The sequence below is a fragment of the Nymphalis io genome, chromosome 24 (assembly GCF_905147045.1).
Source record: "Nymphalis io chromosome 24, ilAglIoxx1.1, whole genome shotgun sequence".
Taxonomy (NCBI): Eukaryota; Metazoa; Arthropoda; class Insecta; order Lepidoptera; family Nymphalidae; genus Nymphalis; species Nymphalis io.
In genome coordinates, this window is record NC_065911.1 from 5,288,529 (window position 1) to 5,311,445 (window position 22,917).

Genomic DNA, 22,917 nt, shown 5'->3' on the forward strand with positions numbered 1-22,917 from the left:
ACGCCATCTATCGTAAGTTACGCAGAAATATTATTATTTGAGACCTAAATTTTGTCTATGGTATATTGTGGCAAGTGTCTTATTATTCCGAAAGATGGCAGCACCTTAACGAATTATATGATAAAAATTTATAACGAATTCAAAAATTCACTTAACATATTTCCATGATTCCATTTCCAATAATGAATGCGCTACTGTGTTTGCTGAATCAGTTATATTGACAATATTGATCCTTAGAATCCAGCCATTTAAAAATTTTCCAAAGCTTTTCTAATTTTAATTTATGAAATTGTTTACAATATTTTTTTTAAATAATAATACCTATATAGCTTATTTTATAAATTTAAGCAGTCTTCTTTAGAAAACACACATAATAAGTACATGATATTAAACAAATTAAGAAACAAACAGGTATTACTTAATAAATAATGTTCTGTAGCATAGTTTAGGCCCTTTACGGTGAACGGCGTAATAAAGATTTTGTAAATAAGAAAACGATATATTTTAAATGTTTTAATATAAAAATAGTTCCGAGACTCTTTATATTTTCTTGTGATCAAATTATTTATTGATTAAGCTGTTCGTTGACGACTTTACATCTATTAGTCGCTGCCATTACAGCACCGATGACCGCTGATCTGAATCCTAAAACAAAAAAATAAAAAGGTAAGGTTATAGGTTGAAGAGCAAATGATCAACACTCCCATAGACATTGACATAGAAAGAAATATTAACATTTAACAAACAATTATTACATCACTATTGAGCAACTAAACTTGGGAACTAAGATGTTATGCCTGTAGTACACTGGCTCACTCACACTTCAAACCGTAACAAGACAATACTAAATACTGCTGTTTTGCTGTAAAATATTTGAAGAGTGGGTGGTACCTACCCAGACGAGTTTGCGCATATGCGTACCACCAAGTATTATGCGATTTGTTTAGATTAAGTTCTTATATTATTTGCTTTCATTAGTTAAAACAAAATTAATATATACAACTACAATAGTTTTAGAGTGAATGTACATTAGCTGCTCTATATATTTTAAAGATTAACACTAATGCCCATTTTTAAGGAATTACGAATACTCCTATTTACCCATCCAATTAAGCGTACAGCTTGTGTTAACAGTGGGAACGACAATAGCTCAAGGGGTCAGGATCGAATCTGCTATTTTTGACATCGCTAACCAGCCCGTATATCATTGCGCTATGGACGCTTAAATAAATAATATGTCAAAGAGTGTTATTTTATAACTTTTTTTTTAGTTTTAAGTATTATTATTATTGATTTCTTTTTTAATTTTAAAAAGTATCATAAAAGATCAGCCACACCATTTATAAAGACAAGGAAGGTCCAAGACTGAATGTGCCTTTTTTTGTAATGACGTATTTTATTGTATGAGGCACAGAATGCGAGGCTTTTTTGAAAGATTATAATTATATAAGTAGGGAGTATAGAGGTACATCGTTATAGTTACGGTTCGTAGTACTACACTACTTATATATTGGAATAATCTTATTGTGTTTCATTACTACCGGAAACACGCACTTGATAATACATATATTATATATTATTACAAAGCAAGATGCAATAATATCGTTTCGTAATTTAGCTACTCTAACATATCCCCTAAAGATCGGCCATTTTCTAAATTTCTAAGATTCAAATGTTATAAAGATTATCTAATTTTAGTAATGTTCGATATTTCAAATAAAAAACTGATAATATTCAGTACCGTTCTTCTCTAAATGGTAGGTTCCTTCCGCAGTGGATCCTCCCGGTGATGTTACATTATCTTTCATAGCTGCGGGGTGACCACCATCACGCAACATGGCCGCTGAGCCGAGTGTAGTTTGTGTTGCCAGTCGCATGGCTAGGTCGCGTGGTAAACCGCAACGCACTCCACCGTCTGCTAACGACTCTATCAGCATATATATCTGAAATTAAATATAAGATTTTTTTAATAAAGGTAACTTCAAATAATTAATTAAAACAATTAAGTGTAACCGTTTAGTTTAGTACATAATTGGAACATTCAATTGCTAGATACTGTTTATGCTCAAGATTATTATACCTAGTATGTTACAGAATAATATTCTTTGGTAACGAAATAAATAACTATACCTTTTATCTTAAAAATAGTATATTATAAATCAGGTGCTGTCATCATTTTAATCCTCAATCTTCTTATCATTACTATTATATTATTATGATAAAGATATCGAAAATGCTTAAGAATCCTAATGACACTTAATTTTATAATCGTAGTTGAAATTCTTATTATAAAATGTCATCGGCTGTCGACTTTTAATTAAGTAGTTTTATTAAAAAAGGCCTGTCCGGCAACACTGGTCAAGAGGGCGCAAATGGCCTCTACCAAGGACCCAAAAACTACAATACATAATAGAGATGACCCGATTATGGTAAGATTATGGTAGGCCGAATCCTACGCGACTAAGGACTCCACAATTTCACGAAGACAACTAAAGCCCCTTTCAAAGTCACGGATAACACGTCATGGAGATACAAATACAATAAATAAAAAATTAAAAATATATCTATCCTTATTATTTATCTTTTGCTTGTCTAATAACCTGAGTGTATGACGTGTTGATGATGATGACGGTGATATTGATGCCCTCTTGACCAATATAGACCACGGCACCCATTCATAATGGAAATTACCTAACTGCGCAGTAGATATTATAGTATACAAGTGTGTGCACAAACACAGGTGCACTCTATATTCTCTAACTTTCAAAACCGATTGGACGGCAATCCGATGCGACTGAAGAGAGGTTTTGTGCAAAGTTATTGGATTTACGTGCTTTCCAAAGCATGGGAAACATAGCCAACTTCTAACATCAGGGTTGCTACTGAGAATTTCATGGCTGGATAACTCCGATATGAACCCGAGACCTTCTTGTAAGGCAATAGGATGTAACACTTTGGTTTCAAAAATGCCATTCAATTTGATATTTAACTCACGTAAGCGGGTCCACTTCCACTCAAAGCGGTGACAGCGTCCATCTGATATTCAGGTACTTCATCACAAGTGCCGACTGCTCTAAATAACTTAGCCGCAATCATTGCGTCTTCAGCTGTTGCCCTGGAACCTCTGCTTAAAGCTGCTGCGCCTTCTTTCACAAGCGCTGGAGTGTTTGGCATAACGCGAATAACTCGCGCCTCTATTGGGAGAGCCTGTTAAAAGGATCATACAATCGTTACATTATTATAAGGCTGAATTTTGAATATTGCTTTTTATGTCAGCGCATAAAAAGCAATATTTATTCAAATACTAACAAAACCGGCGGCTTACAAACCGTGGAATACAGTGACGCAAAATCACAATATTTTAAAATAAATAATGCCTATTTGAATTTTATGTATAAAATATTTAAATCATTAACTATGTACAGACATTTTTATAAAATACAAAATTAAAATAAAAACAAAATACACATTACAAATTTTAATAATTAATGGTAATTCGCAAATATCCATATTAACCAGATACTTCAATTTCATTTATTTATATAGTGAAGACATTTTGTTCGTAAGTTCCTCTTGAAAATATATATTATCGTAAAGCGAAAGTTGTAATATATTTTTATTTGAAGAGATAGAACAAACAAAGAATATTCACGTTTTATAAAATTAAGATAAGATTATAATTATAATTAATGACCAGTTACATCCTTTTGTTTATTCATTTTCATGTTCTGGTTTTATATAAATAAACCGTTTTAACACTTATGTCAACGATCAAAGTACATGCTTTAATGCTGTAATAAAATCTGGTCAGCATATTGGTTACTGGTTACAGCAGAAGTCCTTAGTTTAATATACACATATTAGAAATAGTAATTTTTTATTTAAAATAAATAGGCAGACTGGCAAACGGGTCACCCGATAGTAATCACACCATCAACCATAGATATTGGCGTTGTAATGAATATGAAATATCTTTTACATCGCCAACGCGCTACCAACTTCATGATGATGTTTTGTACTTTGTGCCTCACTCATCCTTCAAACCGGAACACAACAACACTAAGTACTGCTGCTTGGCGGTAGTATATTTGATGAGTGGGTATTAACTAATCCAGACGTGCTTATCATATTAGACAAGCATAGTTTGTCGTCAAAAATTGCTAAAATTACCTTCTCAATAGTTCTTGTAGACACTCCCATGGCTACTGATATAAATAGTTTATTCCTCGAAGCTTGAAGGCCCTTGACATCTGCCAAGGCCGGCACTACCACGTCTGGTTTGACAGAAATAATTACAACTTCCGATCTCTCCACCACACTTTTATTTTCAAACAGGGCTGTTGCTCCTAGACCCTGAAAATATTTATAGATAATAATTTAAATATTCAAATACAAAATACAAATGCAAAATACAAATGTTTTAATGATGATATGGACCTAAAATTCGAAGGTCTGGATGTAATGTTCGAAAAAGAATAGAAGATAGGTTTGAAAGTAGATGCTAGCAAGCAATAGGTAAGCAGATGCGTGGACAGCAAAAGGGTTAGCATGTGCAAGGAAAGACTAATTTAAGATATGCTTTGAGAAAAAACTAAATGGTATGATGACAATTTTTGGATTCATTTTATATAGTTTTTGAAGAAGCGCAATTGGAAATTGATGAGTGACTTTATGGAATGTTCCACTGCTGGGCTAAGGCTACTGCTCCTTTTTGAGGAGAATGTTTGGAGCTTATTCCACCACGCTGCTCCAATGCGGGTTGGTGAAATACACATGTGGCAAAATTTCAGTGAAATTAGACACAGGTTTCCTCACGATGTTTTCCTTCAAGGTCATGTGCGAGATGAATTATGAATACAAATAATATCTGATGTAAGTACTATCAAAAATACAATCAATCGAGAGGATTGACGAAAGGAATCGATCGGTAAATGGGATCAACTTTAATAGCCAATATTAATTGATTATTTTATTATACCTTAAAATTATCGGCAAGAATTCACATAACTTTTCATGATATCGTTAGACATTATTATGACGTATTATCTTCAGAGTATTTTATATTTTAAAAGCAAGTGTTAGACACTACGTAAATTAACTATTAAATAAGAGAAAAAAGGAATATGAGTTAAATAAAGCCTTAATAGTTCAGTGGTATGATGGTCAGCAAGCGATTTGAAAGTCGAAGGTTTGATCCTGATCCTGAATTGGGAAATGGTACTAGCTAATAATGCCTTAAATTTATTTCATTGCTTTCAGTTGTGCCAAGTTATATATTATAAATACAATTAACAAAAACCATTGTTGAAGATTACGAGCACGCTCTTCTTATAAACGAAGGTGACTTCCATCTTAAATTAGAAAAATGTTTCTATCATACGTAATGCCTTATCTATAAACTACTCAGCAACTACAAAGTCAAGGCTCTGTGACGTAACAGTATTGTGTATTTGAACTTATGATATACGCAATTTGCTGATCATATAAATGTGATAAGTTATATTGTGCAAAAGTTTTATACGATGTGTCGATCTTAATATTTGAGAAAAAACGTACCACAATTATAATTTCACACTAAACGTTTCAGAAACAACTTACATTATATGTCAATTTCTATCATCATATTTATATCAAGGTACATTTTATGCTGCAAGTGCAAGAATATCGTTTAATAAAATATAATTAACAAAGACATAATTCGCTATTTTAATACTTTGCAGTTCTAACCTGATCATTATTTATCTATTTATTGAATCAATTATCGTATATTATTAGGTATTATGTATGTAAAAATTATAACTCCAATTTGATTACTATAATTATATTTGATTTATTATAAAAATGTAAATATAGTTAAGATTCAAATATTGCGTAAAAGGACATCGCATTATTAAATTTCCATTTACCTTAAACGCTTCGGCACTAACTGTATCTGCTGGATGACAGCTGGCTGTGATTTCATCCGGTTTCGCCAATCCTGTTAATAAAAATAATTTATACTTTTGAATTTATTCGCTTTATTTTTCTTTTTTATAACATGCATGTATATAAGTAAGTATAAATATGTCATTTCGTATATAATTTATCAACATTTTAAACTTTTCGAGAAAAATCGTAATCGTTGTTCATTATTCAATTAATTATCAATATTTTATTTCTTGTTCATTTTTTCGTCACCGATATTTTCCGAGTTAACAGAAAAAGCGAACATGTAATTATTGAATTATTTCATTTATTGATTTTAAGGCTTAAATGTACGGGAATAAAGATGTTTATTGGAAAAAATAAATGATAGTAGTAACAAATAGATTGATATACCTGCGGATATAAATCCATTTGCCAAGGCATACGCCAATTTTCCGCCTCCAATAAAACCGATCTTCATTGCTTCTTTCAATGATACTGAAAAAAATATAATTATTAATTTCTTATACAATATAATTGTGCTAAATTGCAATTGCTATATCCAATTACTGCTTAATAGGGCCAAACTTATGAAAACTAATCTAATCTCTGACTTGCTAAGCCATAATCCATTATGATCCATATGGAATAGGTATTACGTAAAATAATATATTTTCGTAATAAATAAAAATTTACCTACTCAGAATTATAAAACCAACATTTTTTAGATGTTACCTCAAAAAACATTTTAATTTTGTGATCAAGTTTGCCCGCGCTCTAGAATTTTTCTAAGGGATTACTAATAAAATCTTATTAGTGCTCGAACAGATCCAACATTTTGTCTTCAAGTAATTTAAGTATAAAAAAAATACTTTACTAACGAATTTACTAACTATACGTAATTACATTAAGTTTAAATAAATTATTTTTATCTTATTATCTTTGGCTCCAGGCGCTTGGACGAGTTATAAGTTATGTAAATGGTACATAATTTATACTTAATTAATATTATCTCGGTATTTCAAATAATTTGGCAATTTAATAAACTATAAATAATTAATAAATATTTGTTTTTAAATATTACATAATATTATCATTTTTAAAACTAAGGATCATGTCGCTAGGCAGTCAAAGGCACAAGATTTTATTGAAGGAATATTTAAGGAGTTATTCACATTATTGTTTATTGACAAAATACATTAATAACTAATTTACGCAGTTTAATTAACCCATAGAGATAAGATCAAAACACTGTTATGATTTGTAATCCAGTCGGCTTAGTATTCAAGAGTGGAAAATTTATATGGTAGGTATCTGTTGTAGTCATCAACTTATAATATAATAAATAATAATAAATAACTTTATTCACCAAAAAGAAACAAAGACAAAAAAATTAAGGAACATAACCATAAAAAAAAGAGTTAACAATATCTATAATTTGAGTTAACAATATCTAAAAATATAATAATATAAAAGTTATAATATAATAATTGTAATAAACAAGAATAAAAACAGTATTTGTTTGTAATTGTTGACTTTTATTTTATCCATTTGAACAATACAAATACAGAATCGAATGATAAATAATTATAATATACCTAATATAAATTAAAAAAAATGTCGATGACTTTCTTCAAAATGTCTTGGAACGATAAATTATTTCTCATTTATATATTAGCCTAATATTTAATATTAAAAAATATATATTTTTTGTTTTTTTTTTTTTCTTTAATTCTTATCATTCACAAATTCTGCTCACTACGGCGTTATTTGGGAGAATTATTGGAGTAAAAATAGTATGGCCCCATATTTTAAATGAAGGAGAAACGTATTATACATTACGATGAGAGAATCATTTTTTACTTTATATAATTAATTTATAAAGTCGAGCATACCTAACATTTATGTTTAAAAAAAACTGGCTCTTACGGGCCTGTATTATACACATGTATTATTTTAAATAATTTAAATATTTTAATCTTTTAAATGAAGAGCACGGGCAGTTAAACGATATAGATAGAAGAAAAAAAATTGCAGCGTGGTGTGAATAATTTGAGGAGATTAGGGAAATATGAAATAGTTCAATAAATAATATTATTTGTGGTGTGATTGCCCGGAAAACCACGGGGTAGTATTAGCTTCATAATTATTTCAATCAAGCAGAATAACGATGTAATGAAGCCATAATATTTTCACATACAGTCCATTTTGTAAGTATAATAAATTTCAAATATTCATTATATTTCTAAACAACACGAAAAGAAGATATTTAGGTGATTTATTTATAGTTACAAAATGGATGTCACAAATAATAATTGGCACTAACTTCGTTTCTAAATAGTGAACTGCTAATTCAACAAAAATTTAACACTTTTTTTAAAACGAATATACCAATAATGTTATTTTTATTACGTAAGATACTAAAAAATATGATATGATACTTTTTATTATATTTATTACGATTAATTTTAGTACCTATTAATAAAATAATTTTTGAATATATTCAATATTATATTTATCCTAATTATAATTAACACGGAATGTTAAAACTTACATTATTTTTAGGTTGACGTGTTGTCGAAACAATGACTGATTTTAAACTGAGAGTTCTATGAGGTTATCTCTTATCACTTTGTATGGATCAATATAATGTGAACTTGCGTTATCAAGACCGCTTTTGTTTTTTTTTAGTATATAAAAGCGTTGTGTTTATGATAAGGGCACAAATAAGTAACTGTAATAATTTATAGCCTTAGAATGACTTTTGTAAACGTAAAATATGTTGTTTATGGTTTAATCTGATAGATTTTATTATGTGACTCGTTATCAAAATTATATATCGTATTTTTATCACATAAATGCAATAATTAGTAAAGCCTTTTATTGCAGGGTTTTTCCTACGGTTGACGAAATAACTTTCTGACACGTAAAGTGTACCGTAATTGCTAATTTTATATTTAACTTTAGGTAACAATAATATGATATTATTTTGTTGATTTAATATACCATGCACTTTCTATATCCTCACTCTTATAACGCGACCTCAAATCCGCCTCCATCGGAAAGAGTTCAGCCGCAGAACCAATGGCTCTACTTGCTTACATAACATCTTAGTTCTTGAAGTTGGTCCACAAACCGATTGGCGATGTTAATGATGGTTAATATTCCCTACGTCAATGTCTGTGATCGATAGTGACCAATTACCATCACATGGCTGGCCCACGAATATCATACATTAAAAATACAAATTGTATATTTTAAATTATAGAAAATATAATTAAATATTTGTTTATAGAAGGACATATTTTGGGACACACGAAATGAGGTCTGAGTAGCAAAATTAGTTCAATTTGTTATACAAATTGAACTAATTTTGCTACTCAGACTGAATAGAATATAAGCTAAGTTGAACTTATTATGATTTATTATTGTACAACTTATGGCAATACAAATACGTTTCACAACACTTGTCCGAATGGATCAGATTCAACCAGCGTATAACTGAAGTTGAATATTGCGAACATCAAATTGACCAGTGCTGCCATTGAGTTGGCGTAGAAACATGGACGGAAGCCCGATAGCGATAACATACTTCATTAAAATGGTTCTTCATATTATCACCAAATAATGTGTTGTCAAATAAGCCTAATTTTTCAGTGTATATTCCTTAATAGCTTCGTCGATAGTAAACTTGTTTTGATATGATTTAATGCAAAGTCATACCACTCTGAATAAGTAATAATTGATAAGGTTAGAAAGCAGTTTTAACCTGATATGTGTATATTAATCGATAATCTCAAAATCTTTGCTGATTGTCAAGCGATTTAGGTGATTATTTATATAATATAGTTTTTTGCACGACAAATTCAAGTAATAGCCAACTTCAATACATACACGTGTTGTTAGTGGTTAGTATGTAAAAATGAATAAGCAATTGACTTTATTACCGACTGCATAATGTGAGCTTTCCAGTTTGGATGTTTGTCTATTTATATTCCTAAAAAGTTTATTTTACGTCGTTTATTTTTTTCGATTAATAATGAAATAATTTGATAATGATCTCATTAAATCGCAACTCCCAAAGTATCTTTGGACCAAAATTAACCAGTATGACAATAAGACGACGTCTTAAATGTCTTAATTTCAAATGATAAGATCAGGCTGCATGGGATAACATTTAAAGTATTTTCTGGAAACGTAGAAGGCTGATGTTTTCAATTTAGTGTGTAGGTAAGGTAGCTTGGGTATATTTGAAGCAGTTGATACTTTTAATTCGGAATTAGAACTGAAGAATCACTATTAAAAAAATTATTCAATTATTGCCTCAACTGGTGACAGGAGGGCTGGTTTATTTTCCCAGAGAATATGAATTGCAATTCAAAGGGGAAATGCTGCTACCATTCTTGCCACCATTCCACGCGGTCACGATTTGTACGGTAGCTGTTTTTATTTCACCGAAACAGCCTGTGAATGTCCCACTGCTGGACTAAGGCCTCCTCTCCCTTTTTGAGGAGACGATTCGGAGCTCATAACATCACGCTGCTTCAATGCGGGTTGGTGAAATACTCATGTGGCAAAATTTCAGTGAAATTAGACACATGCAGGATACATTTTTTTTTTTGTAAAATAGGAAAGTGGACGAGCACATGGGCCACCTGATGGTAAGTGGTCACCAACGTCCATAGACATTGGCATTGTAAGAAACGTTGACCCTCGCTTACATCACCAATGCGCCACCAACCTTGGGAACTAAGATGTTATGTCAATATAATTATTGTAACCAGTTGCAATGAACGTTCTGTGTGCCTAGTGGGATTTTACTTATTCGACGGCTCTGTTTTCGCATAAGTATATAAACACGCACCTAGCACACTGTTGTTGGATCGGCAAACAAATATGAAGTTTTTTTGATGAAAAACGTTGGAATTGTAATGATTTTCTTATGGTTACGGGAACCATGATAGAATCTAATTTTTTAACTAGGTAAGATCGAAAAGTCTATCAAAGCTGGCAAGAAACAAAATGTTTTCTTAACTTTTTAAATCCTCTTAGATATTTTAAACATATGCAATAACAAAAGAATTTATATAGCCTGCATAAAAATCAACGTTTACAAACTATACTATATTATAATAATCTATATAATCACCGTATATAATATTAATAATATATAATATTTGTTAATCACGTACATCTATCATAATTAATCATTATTAATGTTTTGTCAACATGAGGTTTAAATTTATTAATGAGCAAAGATAAAATTATTTACAGGATTACATTATAGAAACGAACAGTTACATTTTTTTTTGACGAAAGAGAAAAATTTAGGTCCCGGGAGGAAATGAAGTTATGTGGGATTCTTACATAAAAGTATTTATTGGCTTTGCGGGGGCGGAACTTTTTTAAATGATGAATAGTTTCCGTATCTGAAGAATTACCCAAAATATAAGGTCCGAGAACTTATTGCAATCAATTATTAGTCTCAATGTATCTTTTAATTTGTGTATTTTAAATAAAAATGTTTAAAAGACTATATTTTAAATACAGAATTTGAAAGTATTTATTATAATATTTGAATTGACTGCCTCGTTGGTCTAGTGGCTTGATATAAGGCCGCAGACCCGGAGGTCCTGGGTTCAATTCCCAGGTCGGGCCAATAAAAAGTTATTGGGTTTTTCTGTCAGAAAATTCTCAGTAGCAGCCCGGAGTATGGAAGTGTGTACACTCCCGTGCCTCGGAAAGCACGTAAAGCCGTTGGTCCTGCGCCTGAACTCTTTCCGGTCGTGTCGGATTGCCGTCCCATCGGATTATGAGAGTTAGGGAATAGAGATTGCACCTGTGTTTGCGCACACACTTGTGCACTATAATATCTCCTGCGTAGTTGGCTAATCTCTCTTGAGATTAGCCGCCAGGACATTATAATATTTGAATTAAAACAAAGCACGTATTTTGCCAAGCCCTGAACATAATAGACAGATTACTTTCGCATTTATAATTAATAATTTAATTTATTATAAAGCGACCGCTCAAATAAATTCTTGGCTTTTTTAAGGTTATTTATTACTATCTGACCCGTGCCCACTTCGTTGGGCGGTAAATATCTTTGCTTGTGATCGATTGGCCGAACATTAATAAAATTGTCTTGCGTATTTGATATTTTTAATTACCTCTTAAACTATGCAACCAAAAAAACAAACTGTAAAAAACGAATTCTATCCAAATAAAATTTCCTTACTAATAAAGCTATTTATTTCAAAATAGATTAATTAATTTTGTTTATGAAAAAAACCGTCTAATAGAAATATCACTCAATAGATTGCGACACGGTCGCAGTTCAACACCTATGTCGTATTATCTCTTTAACCATTGGTCCAAATTATATGCAGTAAAACGAAAAGTATTTTGTTTTAAAACACTTGAGACGATAAGTTTACTTATTTTGATAAGAATTCATAATTGTTGATAATATGACTAATAAAAATGACCTAACGATTTAAATTATTTTTTAAATATAAAAAACTATTTTTTGTTATTTAAATATAAAAGTTAGACATATGCTGTCGCTGATTTTTTTATGGACATTATCAAGCTCTACAACTTTTTTCTAGAACTCAATCATATAATTCTCATCGTTGAGGCAACGTTCGTAAGAAACGTTTTCGTTCGACCGTTTTTTCTCCGACTTACTTTTCTACGACTTACTTTGCAAATCCCACTACCACGAAAAAGTGTTTTCATTTTTAGGGTTAATATATATCCTATGACACTCACAAACGATGTGACTTTCTATTGGTAAAATAATTTTCAAAATCGGTTAAGTAGATCCAGAGATTACCCCCTACAACCTCACAAACTTTACCTCCTTATAATATTTGTATAGATTAATTAATAATTTATCTTTTTAATTAAGACTTGTTGGACTCAAAAGTTTCGAACGTGGAAGTTCTGCGACGCGTCAACCAAAAACGGCAACTTTTGGAAACTGTCAAGAAGAGAAAAGTTGCATATCTCGGACACGTGCTTAGGCATGAAAGATATGTACTTTTGCAACTCATTATGATGGGAAAAGTTGCCGGAAGGAGAGCTGTTGGGCGCAGAAAAAAGTCTTGGCTGTGCAACATCCGTGAATGGACGGGAATCGCGAGTGCTGCCGAACTCTTTCGCCTCGCGAAGAACAAGAAGGAGTATTTAAAGCTGACTGCCAACCTTCGCCAGTCGGAGTAGCACTCGAAGAAGAAGAAGAATTAAGATTAGCTCTATAACACTCTTAACAACGTTGGAAAATCATATAATATTGTTATATCTTAATAAATTCTTATGATATTTATCTATATACATATAATAAAAATGTAACTGATCACTATCTGTACATGGAAGATATATGATTAAAACTATTATCGTGGTTCTTTATCAACGCAAAAGAACCCAAAACAATGATTGTTAGAACTTTTGTCTGTTTATCTGTTTGTCTGTGCGTTTGTGCACGCTAATCTTAAACTTAAGGCTTAAATGATTTTAGTGCGATTTTCACTAATGTATTGACCTAACGATTTAAACCTTAGTGTTTAGTGTGAAAATTTAGTGTTTGTTTTATTTCAATCGGTTCATAAATAAATAAATTATGTCAATTTAACACGATTCACGTCGAATATTTATTCGATAAAAATTCTATAATATTTATACTGTTTAATTGAATTGGCTGATACTTTAGATATCTGTCATATCATGTCATATGACAGTTGAATTCAGACTGTTTTAGAGATAAAGGTGTTTCCAATGTAAGTTGATCTCATATCTATTTAATCAATCATATTAAATAGAGTTCAGTTTATTCTGGACAGTGTCGTTTAAACGCGCCTACGCGTATATGTAAAACGCACCGATTGCCGCGCTGTTGCCTATGGCATTGAGTTATTTGCAGCGAACGCACGTTTCTCGGAGACGCACGGCGCTCCCTGGTAACGGAACCTGGTATACCTCTGTCTGTATTAAAGCTGTAGCTTATTAAAACGTGGACGGCGGCAACACTTCTCGCGGGCGATCCGCCTTGGGAGCTCCAGGCGGAGGTGCTCGCGGAAGTGTACCGGTTCCGGGCGGAAGTGAGGTCGCGTGGCGACCGTCCAGGGTTGGAGGAGCTGCTGCGAATCAGGACTCTCGCCCAGCAAGCCCTGATTCGCAGGTGGGAGGAGGATCTGAGGTCCCCATCAGCAGGCCTGGCGACAGTGGAGGCGATCCGTCTCCACTTGAGTCGCTGGGTAACGAGAAAAGGCGGCACACTGACCTTCAGACTGACTCAGGTGCTTACTGGACATGGGTGCTTCGGTAAGTACCTGCACGGAATAGTCAGGCGGGAGGTAACGCCCTCCTGCCACGAGTGTGGTGCGCCTACGGACACGGCATGCCACACTCTGATGGAGTGTGCCGCTTGGGGGCCTCAGCGCCTTTCCCTGGCGACTTTAATCGGCGGAGACCTTTCGCTGCCGAGCGTGAATGCCATGCTTGGTAGCGAAAGGTGCTGGATGGAGATGGTCTCCTTCTGCGAAAATAAGACGCCGGCGCTATGCGCATCTTCTCCTCCCGCCGTGAGTGTCGCCGGGGCCAGGGGGTCTCTGTACCCCGAGTACCCCCTAGTATTTGGAGGACCGCAGAAGCGGGCCAACCGTCGGGACGGCACGGTAGTATGCGCAAGCGATCCCGTGACGTCCCCCGACAAGATGGAGTGGGTACCGCTGGTTTTTAGTGGGTATTCCGGCGCCTTCAGCGCCGGCGAGCCCCACATACCCCCCCACCTCATGTGGGGGAAACACATAAATGTGTTTTTCCAGCGAGAAAAAAAAAAAAAGTAGCTTATTAAAAAAACTGTACATATTACGGATTAAAAAGAAATATAACAACAATAAGTGTTACACGCATTACTTTTGTTATTCGATACTATATATTTAAATTAAAAATTTAATGAGAAATAAAAGTCTTTAAACCGAACTAGCTATTGCCCGCGGCTTCACTCGCGCGTAAATATTGGTAAAGGATAAGTGGTTGCATAGGTATGTCATTTTAAAGTAAGAAGCATGAAATGTCATTCTGGTTAGAAAGAAGTATATTACGGCGTTCTTTTTTCATCAGCGAACTTGCAGTGACGCCTGCAGTTTGACTTAATATATTTTATAGTGATCTAAATGGGTTGAACCAAAATTTATATTCTACAAGTCTTCCAATCTACGATGCTGTAACTCAGATGCCGTCATCCGTCATCGTTGTTAATGCTGTAAATGACCAAGTGCACAAATATTTTTTTATTCCAATTTAAGATTCAGATTAAACAAAACTTTGAACTCAATAAAACTTTAACTTTTATCTTATAAAGAGGTGATGAGGTTGTTTGGTTGAGTTATTTATTAATTTGGTCATATTTCATAAATTTTTTTTTTTTTATAGAATAGGAAGGTGGACGAGCATATGGGCCACCTGATGGTAAGTGGTCACCAAACGCCCTTAGACATTGGCATTGTAAGAAATGTCAACCATTGCTTATAGCCAATGCGCCACCAACCTTGGGAACTAAGATTTTATGTCCCTTGTGCCTGTAATTACACTGGCTCACTCACCCTTCAAACCGGAACACAACAATATCAAGTATTGCTGTTTTGCGGTAGAATATCTGATGAGTGGGTGGTACCTACCCAGACGAGCTTGCGCAAAGCCCTACCACCAGTAAAAAAAATCTTTAAATTATTCTATCATTTTAATTTTCGTTGTTATTTATTATTATTAATTTTATTTTAGTTGCTACCAATCAATGTCTCAACAATCTGCTATGTATTTTTGATATACATAATTATTTGAAAGACTTGATTGGTTTGTGATTTTTTTTTAATGTTGATTTATTTTTGTGAATTTTGTAACTGTTTGTCTTCCTAAGAATAAATAAATAAAATAAATAAATAAAACGCGCTAATTTAAGAAATTGAAAAATTATTTTAGTGTTGGATAGCCCATTTACGAGGTAAGCTATGAGCTATATATCATCACGCTACAATAGGAGCGGAGCATCAATGAAAAATAGTAAAAATATTATACTTTATTTATTGTTTTGACATATTTCAACAGGTAGCTGAGTGGGTTGTTTGAAAATATTCATATTTAAGTATTTGTTTTCGGTTTGTAAATTTTTTATATTTGCCGGGAGGGCAAATGACTCTACTCCACCTGATGGTAAGTGGTAATAGAGTCCAAACGCGACACCGGCCAGTACAGTCGGGAAGAATGTTCTGCACTAGCCGCCTTCACCTTGCCGGCCCGCAAGATGCCTGTTCACGCCTCGTTTGAAGGAACACGGGTTGTAAGAGGACACGTGAGCTGGTAAGGAATTCCATTTTTTGGAAGTGCGACAAAGAAAGGAGTTGAGATTGTTAATAACTTTGTAAGGTAGTTAGGTAGGTATTTCGTTTCGTCACCCATATATTTTTTATTTAAGAATGTCGGAATAGATTTAAGAGAACGCTGTTTTTCTCATGGCCAATTGTATTTTGCCCTATCTAGATCCCGCTGTGGCGAAAACCAGTACATCCTAATATCCCACGAAAATAAACCTAAAAATGTTGTATATACTGAAATACTGTAAGTCTGTTCTTAGTGATTTATTTAAGTTTTACACGGGTGAAACCGCGGCACAGCTAGTAAATATAAGTATATTTAAGTGAAGTTACAGCCCAACCTAATGGGCACGACGAAATATTTGCATACCAGTTTCTTTTACACAATATACTAAAGAAGGATTTTTGAAAAATTTACTCTGATTTGATTAAGGGGATTAAATTTTGTATGAAAATCTTTATTTTTAATGAAAAGAGCTAAAGAATTGTTTTCCAAAAGCAAAGGCGGGTGAAGCGCTAGTATTAGACAAATATATATAATACATTTATTCATGTATGTAAAGAGCAGGTAATGTTCTATTTTACATGAAATGCTTTAAACTTTTCCAAAACATCACCAAGGTTCTTAAGATACGTTATCAGGAAATGATTAAATCGTTTTTAAATAACACACATTAATGTCAACAAATATTTCCTTTGTGTATTTATCACATACAACTTACAATGACGAGAGCGTTCACCCCGAGAGCTAAAATTATCATCAACTACTACTGCTCATAATTACATACCTGCCATCATATATAATGTGAATTCTTGCTTGTATGTCTCAACAATATACGAGTATATTCTAATAAAAGTGTTCGCCCGGGGCTTCGTCTGCGGGTTAGGGGGAGGGGGACGGTTATTAGTTAAAAAAGTAGCCTATGTTCATCCTTGGGGTTCAAGCTTCCTTCCACCATACCAAATTTTATCAAAATCGGCTCAGAGGCTTAGCCGCGAAAACGTAACAGACAGACGGAGTTATACAGACGTGAGACACATTTATAATATTAGTAATGATTAGTAAAACCCGCGGTTTTGCTACCATGGAATTCAGTTTGTGACGAAAATCCTCCAAAGTGTGTTTTATTTCAGTAGGTTACTGTTTTAAAATGTAGTGATATTATCAAATACTTAGTTATTCTGATTCCTGCCACGTCGGCTATTCTCAAGCAAGACTAACCAAGTGTTCAGGACATATTATATTGCACAAGCGTGAGCGCAATCACGAGTGCACTTTCTTTTGCCTCACCCTCTCCGAGTCTAGAAGTTGTGGAGTGTTACTACTTCTGTGCCTCGAAAAGCACGTCGGAAAGGCGTTCGATACGTCATTCGTATGATCAATAAATAAACTAATCGTCAACAATGAAAGTGTGAACGATCGAAGAGCTATTTATTCAACTTTAAGCGATATTATATATATTACGTCATCATCTGAAAATGAGGGTAAAAGGAATGGGGTGTGTACCTGTGCTTAAACACACAATTGAGCATATTTATTTATTTATTAAGGATCTCCAACAAAGGATACACACTTACGAGTACATTACATCGTGGAATAATATTTTAAAATATGTGTGCTCCTTCAATTAAAGAAGACCACAGCAAGCACATAAATAATGACTAAAGAGAAATTAAAAAAGAAATAAATTATAAAATAAATGTTACATAGTGGTACTCAATAAAACATAGGAACTAAAAGAAGGTAAACAGTGGATAAACTAAGACTAAATTGTGCAAATGTGAGTTAAGAAATATATAAAAATAGCTACAAAAATTAAAAGTAAAATAACGAGTAATAATTATAATATCTTTTGCGTTATTAGCTTTTGGCCTTTTAGACTGGGCGCCGTGACCGAACATAGATTGGAGAACTATTACAAAAACATCTCTATTTATTTTATCAAGTGTCAAGGTTGTCTGGGCATCCCGTTGTGCTGTAAAATAAACTTTTAGTGTAAAACCTTTAATGTCCTCTTGATCGGTTTCGGTCACAGAGGACAATCTTAATGGAGACTAGCCAACTGCGCAGGACACATTATAGTTAACAAGAGCTGCATTATCTATTCCCTCTCTCTCATAATCCGACGGGACAGCAATCCGACATGACCGGAGAAAGTTCAGGTGCAGGACTAACGGCTTAAAGTGATTTCCGAGACACGGGATTGTATACACAATTCTAACTTCCAGGCTCTCAGCTGTTATTGAAAAATTTTTCGACTGAAAAACATAATAATTTTTTTGGACCAACATCGGGGCTTGTATCCAAGACCTCGGAATCAGCGGCCTTATATATAGCCACTAGACCAATGAGTCATTACAAAAACCTTTAATAACCGAGTATCAAATAATTTCGCTCGAATAAGTCAATTGGTATAAATTAGTCTGAAACTATTCAATTCCCATGTCTGGAAATACATTTAGCTGTAATATAGTATAGGGTTAGTGGTGTCTGTTTATTAAAGTCAATTCATTACATTCAGCCTCGTTGTCAATTTACTTTGCAATAAATAGGTACTAATAGAAACGCGCAAATGTTTGCATTATGCACTGTATTGTACATAACGTGACAAGCATATTATGAATAAAATTATAGATAATATAAATTTATTAAATACTTACTAGATTCCGCATGTTTGGTTCATGTGTTAAGTATGAAAAAGCCTATGTACTTCCATTCTTTTTATTTATTTTTTTATTAAGGATTTTTAATCCTTGCGGCATGTCAAACCCATCGTATCTTACATAAATGTCCTTCCTTGGTCTAAGCTTGCTTAATATCAAATTTCATCAAAATCGGTTCAGTGGCTTAGTTGAAAACGTACATTTGTTACTTTCGCATATACAAAATTACTATAGATTACAAGAACTCGTCTGTTTATAAGAATTGCTCTGCCATAAAAACTGTTGTTTTGTCTAAATAAATGAATAATATTTAGACAAAACATAACTTTTTTCATTGATAACAGGAAAGGCAATTGATAAGTGGTCATTACAAGGTTGTGTGAACATTATTTTTTGCCCTTATCGCATTATTTGGATTCGGCGAAGTCTATAACACTAGGAGAAAAAATGCACGTATTAATAGACGAAGGAGTGATAAGGTATAAAAGAGTAGCTAATGTCTTTCCTTGGAGTGCAAGCTTGTTTCATACAAAATTTCATCAAAATCAGTACAGTGGTTTAACCGTGAAAGCGTAACAGAAAGACAGAGTTACTTTCGAATTTATGATATTATTACTTTTATATAAAATTCAAGCTTCTGGTAATTTGTAAAACAGTATTATTCAATTAGAATCCAACAATAATTACTTACATCATACCGGTTCCTGATGTAGATTCTTCTAAGAAGAACCGACATTTAGCGAAACTCGGTAATTACTCTTTTGTATGAATTGTATTACCTCGGTTTGTATTAACTTATAATTTTTTTTGGACCGTATTCCGAGTAAAAATAAAATTATACTATTTTTGGATGCTTGTAGGCCTAGGTAAAAACTCGGGGCTACTAGTAATCTAACCCTTAGACCAACTAGGAAGATATGAAAAATACAAATATTGTTGCAGTATATATTGGACATTTTCATTAAGTGCCACGAGGACACGGCGCACTGAGTATATTAAATGATTGAAAGCAAATGACATGTACATAAAACAACACAAACGCGTACATTTGTATGGTACTAAACAAAACGCGTAGTCTCCTCCTGTCATTTCCATGCTGTGCCCACTATTGATCATTTTATTAGTTTTGTATGTACATATGTGCGTACATGTGTGTAGTTATATAACAATTTGACTGATATTGGTCTACAGGATTGCTATTTAAATGGGTCGATATACAAAAAAAATATTTCGTATTCGCTTTTAAATTTGTATGTTAACTGTAATTTATTGTATTTGTTAATTAATAAATAAATTAATTGTTTATAAATAATACTTACACAATTTAAACACGATAAATAATAAAATATTGATCTTGTATACTAGCATTTTATGTATGAATGCAATGTTAAAATTCAGGGGCATAGCCACCGCCGTATTAGGTATCAAAGATACGGGGTCCTCTAGCTACAAGGGCCCGAACCCGTGTAAGGCAAAAATCATAAAATGTTATCTAAAATTTCACTCGAACTTTAAGGCCGCACGCTAAATTTCCCGGGAAAAAATGAAAATACACATTTGAAAAATAAATTTAAATAGCAAGTTTAACTCGTTGACGATAAAGGCGCTAAATTGGCGTGGCTGGGGGTTTGCTTATTGGCCACCAGAGATCTCGTAAATATGTTAATGTTTTCTTTCTAATGTCTCCCTCTTGAGGAGAAGGTTTGGAGCTTATTCCACCACGCTGCTTCAATGCGGGTTGGTAGAATACACATGTGGCAGAATTTCAACGAAATTAGACACATACAGGTTTCCTCACGATGTTTCCCTTCGCCGCCAAGCACGAGATGAATTATAAACACAAATTAAGCACATGAAAATTCAGTCCAGTGGTAAATTGGTTCATATGAAATAGAAATAAAACAATATAAATAAATAGCGAAAAACGGATAACAAGGAATATCAATGTATCACGATGTCTGACAATAATAATTGAAACATTGAAAATACTGCAAATGGAGAAGAAAAAATAATTGAACCTTTATTCAATAGAAATGGTGGACTTTCGTTTCTTTGCGAAAAAAATATATTTTTCAGTAGGGCTTCGCCGCATGGACACGGCGCACCACACTCTTGCAGAGTGTGCTGCGTCCCAAAGGCATTCCCTGGCGGCTTAAGTCGGCAGATATCTCTCGAGCGTATTTAACGCCATGCTTGGCAGCGGGACGTGCTGGGTGGAAATGGTTTCCTTCTGTGAGAGTGTATATCGCAGAGGGATGCCGTGCCGTGAGGAAAGTGCCTCCGATGATTCGATCCGCCGAAGAAGACCGGTTAGGAGGCGACGGCGTTATGCGCACCTTCTCTTATGATGGAGAAATAGAGGTCCGCATAGACGGGCCGACCGTTGGGTCACGGTCACGGTAGCATGCGCAAGTGATCCCGTGACGCTCCTTGAACAGACGGAAAGGGTACCACTGGTCTTTTAGAGGGTAATCCGGCGCACTCCGCGCCGCTGAGTCCCACATAAACTACACCATGTGAAGCGCATAAACGCGTTTTTTCAGCGAGAAAAAAACGGCATTGCCGCAGTTAGGACGAAGAGTCCCCCAGCGCAAGTAAAATTAGTATATTTTTCTAGTTATTCGTGGTAAAAATAGATTACGTAAATAAACAACTAATTTATCTGTATATATGTAAACTTTATTCTAGATAGTATTATTTACAAGGGCATCATGTTGATTCAATGACAGTTTATGCGTGCGAAGCAAAGTCCAGTTGTAATTTGCATGCTTACGATCCACTTGGAATTAACAATTGTAAGTTCAAACTTACAATGTATTTTTCATTTTAATTTTTATTTAATAAAAAAGAGAACTAATTAAACCATTTAATGATACAATGTTGTAGATTATATTGATAATACGTACTTAGAAACTATTTTATAATTAAAAAGATATTACAGATAAATTTTTAATAATGACAAAAGTAAAAATAATAGGACATGATCAAAAAGTTTTTATTAAGTTATTTATCAAAACAAATGAAATAAACGACTAAGGACGAAGAATAACGATTAGGTTATCAATTTTAAAATTAAAAAGATTAAAAATAATAATTAACGCGGACATACTTAATAAATATATTAATAGATGAAGAGATGTGCCTCATCAATTATATTTAGATTATTATTAGTAATTGAAAAATATAATATTGAATATAAAAACTTTTATATACAAAATTGCAATAAAGAGAAACTTTACCTTTGTCCTGCGGCAAGCCGCAAAGTATTAGAATAAAACAAAGTACACATTATTTAGTAGGTACATACAGATTATTTAAATTTTATGTTAAATTTAAAAGTAAATAAGCAGTTACTTACATTTAATCATTATGACGTGTGATTTAGGGGCACTGAGAATTAATTATATATATTTATTTTAAATCAGATCTTCGTTTTCACAAATTTCACAAACATAATCCGATGTATCGAGACTTTAACCTTACATATATAAATTATATTTTATGTTAATTTTTGATTTACATTATAAGTGTTTAGTGTTTATTGGTCAGTAGAACATTTTGTACTGGAGTGCGTTCGGACTGAGTGTTCCTACATTAGGTACAAACGAGGAAAACTGTTCACGATATTTATTAATATTAATAATATTATATGTATTAAAATACTTATATTTTATTAAAATTGTCATTTGAATGATTGTTAAATGTTTATATATAATAAGAAAACGATTAATTTTTGTTGTGAGACGTACAATTTACAAATCGGTTTTTATTACAATCAAAATACTCGTAATTACAGTATAATTCCTACAGTTACATATAAAAATTCATCGGAATCAAAAATGTAATAATAACACAAATACTCGTTAGGCTAGACTTATATAAAGAATTACTGTTTTACAAATTTCCTGTAATTTTGGAATTTCCGTATAATAATGCCGATTTGAAAATCCTCATATGTACCTAATGTTATTAC

The 22,917-nt window shown here is 33.1% G+C and overlaps 1 protein-coding gene across 2 annotated transcripts; it reads right to left on the bottom strand.

The window, feature by feature from the left end:
• Nucleotides 1–500: 500 nt before the first annotated feature.
• LOC126777915 (uncharacterized) lies at nucleotides 501–22,507 on the bottom strand. 2 transcript variants are annotated; one of them, XM_050501225.1, is made up of 7 exons: nucleotides 22,303–22,507; nucleotides 6,319–6,402; nucleotides 5,907–5,977; nucleotides 4,171–4,353; nucleotides 2,995–3,207; nucleotides 1,742–1,943; nucleotides 501–645 (listed from the first exon to the last, which is right to left on the bottom strand). In XM_050501225.1, exons 1-7 carry the CDS (start codon nucleotides 22,310–22,312, stop codon nucleotides 566–568), a joined length of 843 nt encoding a protein of 280 aa, XP_050357182.1. In that variant the 5' UTR covers nucleotides 22,313–22,507; the 3' UTR covers nucleotides 501–565. The 2 variants fall into 2 exon arrangements, with proteins under 2 accessions (XP_050357182.1, XP_050357183.1); XM_050501226.1 differs by lacking the exon at nucleotides 22,303–22,507 and adding an exon at nucleotides 8,459–8,600.
• Between the last annotated feature and the right edge of the window lie 410 nt (nucleotides 22,508–22,917).

What these genes read in the sequence shown, in the direction of transcription:
- LOC126777915 (XM_050501225.1), bottom strand. An exon ending in AAATGGATTTATATCCGCAG is followed by an intron (nt 5,978 to 6,318) that starts GTATATCAATCT and finishes TTTTATTAACAG; the next exon opens with GATTGGCGAAACCGGATGAA. An exon ending in CTACCATTTAGAGAAGAACG is followed by an intron (nt 646 to 1,741) that starts GTACTGAATATT and finishes TTTTTGTTTTAG; the next exon opens with GATTCAGATCAGCGGTCATC.